At 62.2% G+C, this 8,340-nt stretch overlaps 2 protein-coding genes across 5 annotated transcripts; one reads left to right on the top strand and one right to left on the bottom strand.

Annotated features, from left to right (window-relative positions):
* Positions 1 to 269: 269 nt before the first annotated feature.
* Positions 270 to 2,130, bottom strand: FAM167B (family with sequence similarity 167 member B). Its single transcript, XM_071453466.1, has 2 exons — positions 1,275 to 2,130; positions 270 to 942 (listed from the first exon to the last, which is right to left on the bottom strand). Exons 1-2 carry the CDS (start codon positions 1,545 to 1,547, stop codon positions 679 to 681), a joined length of 537 nt encoding a protein of 178 aa, XP_071309567.1. The 5' UTR covers positions 1,548 to 2,130; the 3' UTR covers positions 270 to 678.
* A 288-nt stretch (positions 2,131 to 2,418) lies between these two features.
* LOC139603047 (myotubularin-related protein 9-like) lies at positions 2,419 to 7,770 on the top strand. Of its 4 annotated transcripts, XM_071453459.1 has the most exons (11): positions 2,419 to 2,651; positions 3,091 to 3,548; positions 3,721 to 3,829; positions 3,999 to 4,124; positions 4,210 to 4,383; positions 4,996 to 5,213; positions 6,417 to 6,578; positions 6,655 to 6,796; positions 6,904 to 7,124; positions 7,216 to 7,367; positions 7,475 to 7,770. In XM_071453459.1, the coding sequence occupies exons 2-11, from the start codon at positions 3,100 to 3,102 to the stop codon at positions 7,657 to 7,659; spliced, it is 1,938 nt and encodes a 645-aa protein (XP_071309560.1). In that variant the 5' UTR covers positions 2,419 to 2,651; positions 3,091 to 3,099; the 3' UTR covers positions 7,660 to 7,770. The 4 variants fall into 4 exon arrangements, with proteins under 4 accessions (XP_071309560.1, XP_071309562.1, XP_071309559.1 ...); XM_071453458.1 differs by lacking the exon at positions 2,419 to 2,651 and having other exon boundaries at positions 2,867 to 3,548; XM_071453460.1 differs by lacking the exon at positions 2,419 to 2,651 and having other exon boundaries at positions 2,869 to 3,281.
* Positions 7,771 to 8,340: the final 570 nt, after the last annotated feature.

The following is an 8,340-nucleotide window of genomic DNA, read 5'->3' as shown; positions in this document are numbered from 1 at the left end:
CCGCAGGCACAGGCAGGAAGTGCAGAGGTGACAGGGCAGGGGGGATGCGGCAGCCTGGGGGCACATTCGGGCTCTGCTCGTGTCCTGGCAGGGAGGAGCGGCCCCCAAAATGATCAAAACGATCCCCAAGGCTCCCCTGGCGCTGCTTCACCCGGGGCTCTGTCAAAGTCGCGTCCCCAAGTGGCACCTGGAGGTGTCACCCGCCTAAAAAAGGGCGGGAGTCACATCTGGAGGCACAGATGAGGAAAAGCCATCGGCTCCCAGCCTCAGCTCCTTTTATTCCACCTCAAAGCGCTGAACCCCACATTGCCCACGGGGCTGAACCCCAACACCCCCAGGGCCGGGCCCCAAAACGCCCCGGGGGGGTGGTGACACTCCTGTGCCCGTGGGGACGGTGACACCTGTGGGGATGGTGACACTCCGGGATGGTGACATTCCCGTGCCCTGGAGACGATGGTGACACTCCCAGTGCCCCACAGGGATGGTGACACTCCTGTGTCCATGGGGATGGTGACACCCATGGGGATGGTGACGCTCCTGTGCCCCACAGGGATGGTGACATCCCCGATGCCCTGGGGGCAATGGCGGCACCCACGGGCACGGTGACACTCCGCTGTCACCGCAGCCCCAGAGTCCCGAGGGTCCCCAGATGCCCGCGGTGCCCCGGGCGGGGCGGGCTCAGCACAGCGAGAAGCGGCGGGAGTTGATGTTCATGCGGGTGACGCCGATGTGCTTGAGCGGCGTGGAGAGCAGGAAGGCGGCCTTGGGGGGGATGGTGCACAGCAGATCCGAGTCTTCCTCGCAGCCCTCGAGGCCGAAGGTGGCGTCGTCCAGCATCTCCTTGTGCTGGTGGCAGGCCTGCTCCACCTTCAGCCGGTGCAGCCGCGCCCGCAGCCGCATCAGCTGCTGCGCCAGCCGCTGGTCCAGGGCCTGCATCTCCCGCTGCGGGGACAAGGGAACCACCGTGGAGCCGCGGGAGCGGTGCCCGGGCAGCGGGGATGGCGCTCGGCCAGGCCACAAACCCGCGACCGCCCCGCGGTGCCAGGCTGGGCACGGCCACGGCTCGGATCGTGCCCTCCGTGCCACCCCCAGAGCGGCAGGACGGGGTGACGAGGGGGTGACCCCCACAAGGCAGAGGCTGTGGCACCCCAGAGCCACAGAAACCTCGGGAAAATCCAATCCCCGCAGGCCCAGCAAGGCGGGCAGAGGAGCCCAGAGCCCCGGACGCTGCCGTGCCCGGTGTCCCCAGCGCTCCGTGTCCCCGCGCCACTCACCAGCTCCGTCCTGAGCCACTCCAGAGCCGCCTCCACGGTGGCAAAGCCACAAACGCCACCCGGCTGCTGCTCCTGGGGGTGCGGGGGGCTCTGCGGTGCCCCGGGGGTGCCCCAGCGCTGCCCCCTCACCCGCGCCTCCCACTCCAGGTACGAGGGGCGCCGCGTCTGCAGCTTCAGCTTGGCCGCCAGCGCCTTCAGGCTCTCCAGGCTCTCCTGCTCCCAGGTGGGCTCCTCCTCGCCCAGTTCCTTGAATTTCAGCTGCCTGAAAGCCATGGTGGGACAGAGCGGAGCGGCCCCAAAACCCCGCGGATCTCTGCGCCCTCCCCACGGGTGAATGAAGCCCCCGCCCTGCCCGCGACCACGCACCCACTCCCTGCCCCAGCTGCGCCCGCTTCCCGGCTATTTATCCACCCCTCGAGGACAAATCCGATGGGCAGGAATTTCCTTATCTAGAGGAGTATTTTTGGCTTGTTGCGTTGGGGTTTTTTTTATTTTTTGGTAGCTTTTTTTTTTTGCTTTATTTTTTTTTTTCCTTTTCTTTTCTTTTTTAACACCATTGTCTCCGCCTGGGAGGAGCCTCCCCGTTCCCGGACGGAGCCTTCACCAGGCACGGAGGAGCGGGAATGATTTCATGATTTATCCGCGGCCTCAGCCGCCCCTCCCCGCTTCTTGGGGGGGCCCAAAAAAAAAACCGAGGAAGGAAAAAGAACCAGGGGGGGGTGCCCAGGGGGGCAGCCGGGGTCCCGCACCCGGACGGGACCTTAAGGTGGAGCCGCGTCCGGATCTGTCCTGCGCCACCTCCCCCGTGCCCGCCGGGCTCCAGGGGCAGCGGGGGTGGCTCAGGGGTCTCACCCGCCCACCCTCATCCCCTCCAGCCCCCCCAGAGTATCCCCAAAATCCCCCCCGTGCTCCCCCCGCGCCGCTCCCCAGTCCCGCTGTCCCCTCGCGTGTCCCCTCCCGCGGCCCCCCCGGGTCCCCTCGCTGTCGCAGCGCACGCAGGGACCCCAAACCCAGCCCCAAACCCAGCCCCAAACCCGGCCCCGGGCATCGCCGCCTCCCTCCGGGCCGGGCCACCTTAAACCCGACATCCGCCAGCCGGGCCGGGCCGGGCCGGGCTGTGCGGGGACATCGCCACCCCCCCTTCCACGCCGAGATGCCCCAAATCCCCCTCCCGCAGCCCCAAACCCCCGCCCGAGCACCCCGGGGTCCCCTCCTTGCACCCTGAGCTCTTCCGTGTCCCCCAAAATCCGCTGCTTGCGCCCTAAAATTCCCGTTTGTGCCCCCAAAGTCCTCTCCTTATGGCCGGCAGGTCCCTGTTGGCGCTCTGAGGTCCCGGCTTGTCCCCCCAGGTCCCCACCTTCCATCCAGCCCGAGCAGGTAAGGGGTGCCCGGGGCAGCAGCACCGCCACCCACCCTCCTCTTCCTCCTCCTCCTCCTCCTCCTCCTCTCCTGCCCCGTCCCCAGCCCCGGGGGTGGCTTTGGGGACAGCAGAGCCCGTGGGGACCGGGGTCGCTAACGGGGTCCAGCCCAGAGGGGCGGGGAAGGAGCGGGAGCTGCTCCCTGCGATCCCAAAAATCGCCCCCATAAATCCCCTCCAGCACAGCCAGCTCAGCCCTCCGTGCCTCAGTTTCCCCGCTGCCTGGCGGGGCCATGCCGCGTGCTGGAGGTGACAATGTCACCACGGAGAGGGGACAGCGCGCCGCCTGACGCGCAGGGCAGGGGTTTCCAGGCGGGCCCAGAACCGCAGGATTTCCCCTTTTTTTTTTTTTTTTTTTCTTTTTTTTTTTCCCTTTCCTCCTTCCCCGGCCGGGCCCAGGCGGCGCCCATGGAGTTCTCGGAGCTGATCAAGACGGCGACAGTGGAGGACGTGCTGCTGTCGCGACAGGGGCTGCCCGCGGTGCGGGGCACGCTGTGCATCACCAGCCACCACCTGCTGCTCTCCTCCTGCCCCCGCGGCGAGCTGGAGCTCTGGCTGCTCATCCGCAACGTGGACGCCGTGGAGAAAAGGTGGGGATGTCCCCAGGGCTGTCCCTGTCCCCTGTCCCCTGTCCCTGTCCCTGAGCTGGAGGATCCCCCCCTCTCCCGGTGGGCTCCCCACGGGCACCGCGCTGCACCCGGGCACCGCGTCCTTCCTCTTCCTCCTCCTCTTCCTCCCGAGGGGGCAGAGCGGGCATTGCCTCCTCTCGTCCTCCTCCTCCTCCTCCTCCTCCTCAGAGTGCAGAATTTAGGCTGGTACCAACCCCCCCGGAGCGGCGGCTCCCTGCGGGACACCAGGTTTGGCTTTTTTGGCTCTGTCCCCTCGCCCCATCCCGGCTGCGGTGGCAGATGAGAGCCTCAAATCCGGCACGGCCCCCGGGGGGGGGAAGAGGGCGGCTCGGTGCTGTCGCCGTGTGTCCCCAAAGCAGCCCCGACTGTCCCCAAAGCAGCCCTGACCCCGCTCCCGCAGGGTCTGCGGCTCCTCGGGCACCATCACGCTGCGCTGCAAGGACCTGCAGGTGCTGCAGCTGGAGATCCCGGGCATGGAGGAGTGTCTGAACATCGCCAGCTCCATCGAGGTGAGCCCGGCCGGGCAGCAAAGGGTTGGGAAAGCGCTGCCGTGTTTGCTCTGGGGCCGGCATTAACTGGGTAAACACGGCGCTGGCACACGGCGCTGGCACACGGCGCTGGCACACGGGGACAGTGCCAGCCCCGGTGTCCCCGAGCAGCCCCGGTGTCCCCGAGCAGGCGCTGTCCTCGGTGGACTCGGTGATGATGCTGTACCCGTTCTTCTACCGCCCCCCGAGCCTGCAGCTCCAGCAGGGCTGGCACCTCCGTGTCCCCGAGCGCCACTTCCAGCGGGTGGCCTCGCAGGTGAGCCCGCCCGGCTCGGACCCGCCGCCTTCCCCGCGCTCTGCCGCACGTGTCGCTGATGTCGCTGATGTCGCCTCTCCCCCAGACGAGCCGCTGGCGGCTGAGCACCGTGAACAGCGATTTCAGCGCCTGCCCCTCGTACCCGCCCGCCGTGCTGGTGCCCGCGGCCGTGGCCGATGCCACCGTGGCGAGGGCGGCGCGGTTCCGGCAGGGCGGGCGCTTCCCCGTCCTCAGCTACTTCCACCCCAAAAACGGCACCGTGAGTCCGGGCCGCCCCTCTGCCGGCCCCCCCTACACCCCCCGGCCTCTCCAAAGGGGGATTCCATCGTCAGAGGATTCCAGAATTGGGTGGGAAGGGATCCTGGAGCTCATCCAGCCCCACCCCTGCCATGGCAGGGACACCTCCCACTGTCCCTGGGTGCTCCAGCCTGGCCTTGGGCACTGCCAGGGATCCAGGGGCAGCCACAGCTGCTCTGGGAAATCCATTCCACCCCCTCCCAGGCAAGAATCCCTTCCCAACATCCCATCCATCCCTGCCCTCTGCCAGTGGGAAGCCATTCCCTGTGTCCTGTCCCCAATCTCTTATTCCCAAATCCCTCTCCAGCTCTCTTGGAGCCCTCTCTCCTCCAGGCTGGATATTCCCAGCTGTGCAATCCCTCACCCCAAATCCCTCTCCAGCCCTCCTGGATCCCCTTCAGGCTCTCTAAGGTCACATCCTGGAGCCCTCTCTCCTCCAGGTGGACATTTCCCCGTGTCCTGTTCCCAATCCCTTATCCCAAATCCCTCTCCAGCCCTCCTGGATCCCCTTCAGGCTCTCTGAGCCCCCCCTGGCGCCCTCTCGCCCGTCCCCAGCCGTGTCCCCTGTCCCCAGGCCCTGCTCCGCAGCAGCCAGCCCCTGACAGGCCCCAACCGGCGGCGCAGCCGTGAGGACGAGCAGCTCCTGGGGACGGTCCTGGCCGAGGGCGAGCGCGGCTTTGTCCTGGACACGCGCTCGGCGCAGGCGGCCAAGCAGGCGCGGATCAGCGGCGGCGGCACCGAGCACAAATCCGCCTACCCCGGCTGGAGGCGGCTGCACCGCGCCCTGGACAGGTGAGGACGGCGCTGCCACAGCTCCGGGAAAATCCCCTCCTCGCCGGGATTTGCTCCTGGGGAGTCGGGAAGCCTCAGCTCCTCCTGCGTTGCTGCTCCGGGATGTGGGCTGGAGATGGTTTATCCAGCATGGGAATTGGTTTAACCTCATGGCCAGACACGGCCAGATGGGTCGAGGCTCTGAGGAGTCACCAGCTTGCACTGACATTCTTGTTAAGCCTTCTGTACGTATCCTTTCTCTATTCTTTAGGATAGTTTAGTATAGCATTCATATAATATAAATACATAAATAAATATCTAAATAAATACATAAATATCTAAATAAATATCTAAATAAATATCTAAATAAATATCTAAATAAATACATAAATAAATACATAAATATAGAATATAAATATACAATATAACTAATAATATAAATATATAAACATTATTGTACTATATAATATTGTATAATGATACAATAATACAATAATACATAATATAGAATAATACAATACAATATAATACATAATAAAACATAATACATAGTATAGAATATAATGTAATCTATAATATAAAATATAATGTAATATATAAATATAACATAAAATATAACATAAAATATAACATACATAAAATATAAAATATAACATATAAAATATAACATATAACATATAATATGAAATAAAATGTAATGTAAAATATAATGTAATATACTGTAATATAAAATATACTGTAAAGTAAAATATAAATTATACAATACAATACAATAATAAATCAGCCTTCTGAGTACATGGAGTCAGATTCTCAATTCCTCCTTCATCCTGGGGACCATCGCAAATACCACAGGGTAGGGCAGGGTGCTGTCCCCTGTGTGACAGTGCCACTGTGTCCCCCCTGTCCCCTGTGTCCCCAGGGGCTGTGTGCTGCAGGACAGTTTCTCCAGGCTGGTGGAGCTGTGACAGTGTCCCCTGTGTGTGACAGTGATCCCCCGTGTGTGACAGTGACCCCCGTGTGTGACAGTGACCCCTGTGTGTGACAGTGACCCCCGTGTGTGACAGTGACCCCTGTGTGTGACAGTGTCCCCGTGTGTGACAGTGACCCCTGTGTGTGACAGTGTCCCCGTGTCCCCAGGGGCCGTGTGCTGCAGGACAGTTTCTCCAGGCTGGTGGAGCTCTGCAGTGTCCCCCATGTGTGACAGTGTCCCCCATGTGTCCCCAGGGGCCGTGTGCTGCAGGACAGTTTCTCCAGGCTGGTGGAGCTCTGCAGTGACCCCGCTGTGACCATGGAGCGCTGGCTGGGCCGCCTGGACAGCAGCCGCTGGCTCGGCCACGTCAAGGCCGCACTGAGCACGGCCTGCCTGGCTGCCCAGTGCCTGGACAGGTAAGGGGGCCCCAGCTCGCCCGCCCTGCCCCTCTGTGAGCCCCAGCGTGACCCCAAAGCCGGGCTGGCCCCGCAGGGAGGGCTGCACGGTGCTGGTGCACGGCGCCAAGGGCACGGACACCACGCTGCTGGTGACGGCGCTGGCCCAGCTGATCCTGGACCCCGCCTGCCGCACCCTGGACGGCTTCCAGGGGCTGCTGGAGCGGGAATGGATCCAGGTGAGGGATTTCTGAGCAGGAATGGATCCAGGTGAGGGAGTTCTGAGCAGGGTGGGGGCCCAGCCTGGCCGGGGGCCGCACTCTGGGTCACCATGGGGGTCCCACAGGCCGGGCACCCCTTCCAGCTGCGCTGCGCCCGCTCCGCCTCCTCCCACGCCCGGGGCAAGCAGGAGGCTCCCGTTTTCCTCCTCTTCCTGGACTGCGTGTGGCAGCTGAGCCGGCAGTTCCCCCTCTCCCTGGAATTCGGGGAGCAGCTGCTGCTCACCCTCTTTGACAACGCCTACGCCTCGGCCTACGGCACCTTCCTGTGCAATAACGAGAGGGAGAGGTGGGTGCGGGGGACAAACCCCTCCTGTCACAGCTCGGGTGACACCAAACCCCGCTGGGGACTGGGATGGGTCCCCCCTGTGCCCCCACAGGAGCCTGTGTAAGGTGAAGGAAAGCACCCACTCGCTGTGGGCATGGCTGAACCAGCCCGAGGAGAGGCACAAGTACCTGAACCCTCTGTACTCACACAACCCCTTGGTGATCTGGCCCTGCGTGGAGCCCCAGAGCATCCAGCTGTGGCAGGGTGAGTGGGATCCTCCCAAAATCCACCCTCAGAGCTCAGGGGCGGCTGCTCTGCCTCTCCCTCTCTGACAGGGCTGAGCTCAGCCCCAGTCCCTTCTCTCTCTCCAGGCTTTTTCCTGCGGTGGATCCGTCCCTCCCAGCACCTGGAGGAGGCCTGGGGGCAGATCCGGAGGCTGGTGCAGGGGAACAGCTCCTCCCTCCAGGAGAGCACAGGGAAAAGGCAGAGCCAGCCCCTCGCCGAGCCCCCTGCAGGGACAGGGAATGGTGAACTGGGGACAGCAGGGACCAGGTGACACTGGATTGTCCCATGGAAGGGCTGTGCAGGACACGGAGCCCATGGGCAGAGCTTTCCCAGCCTTCAGCTGCCCACCCTGAGCTTGTTTCAGTAAATTTCTCTCCCAGCCTTTGCCTGTGTGCTGCTCTTCCATAAGGAAGCTGCTTCTCCCCACTGGGATTGCAGCAGGGCCCATGGATGGTTCTGGGGCTGAAGGGCAGCAGATGACACCAAAAATCCAGGAGATCACACAGAAAACCCCAGCAGATCACACCAAAAAAAAAAATCCAGCAGATCACACCAAAAAAACCCCAACAGATCACACAAAAACCCCCCTAGATCTCAAAAAAAAACCCCAGGAGATCACACCAAGATCCCCAGCAGATCACAGTGAAAAAGCCCAACAATCACACCAAAAAACCCCAGGAGATCACACCAAGATCCCCAGCAGATCACACAAAACCCCAGCAGATCACACAGAAAAACCCCCCAGCAGATCACACCAAAAAAAAACCCCAAAATCACCAAAAAAACCCCACCAGGACACACAAACCCAACATCTGCCCCCAAAATCCCAAAGGCTGCAGCCTCTGTGGTGCCAGCAGCCCCGAGCCCAGAGCCAGCCTGGGAATTCTGCCCTTGAGCCCAGTTTTGAGGAAGGAAAAAGGAAAAACATAAAAGAGCCAGGAGGGTGGGAGGG

Source organism: Agelaius tricolor, unplaced genomic scaffold (assembly GCF_023055355.1).
Source record: "Agelaius tricolor isolate 1412-34295 unplaced genomic scaffold, bAgeTri1.0.p SCAF_36, whole genome shotgun sequence".
In the NCBI taxonomy this organism is placed as follows: Eukaryota; Metazoa; Chordata; class Aves; order Passeriformes; family Icteridae; genus Agelaius; species Agelaius tricolor.
This window is presented reverse-complemented; position numbering and strand designations above follow the sequence as displayed.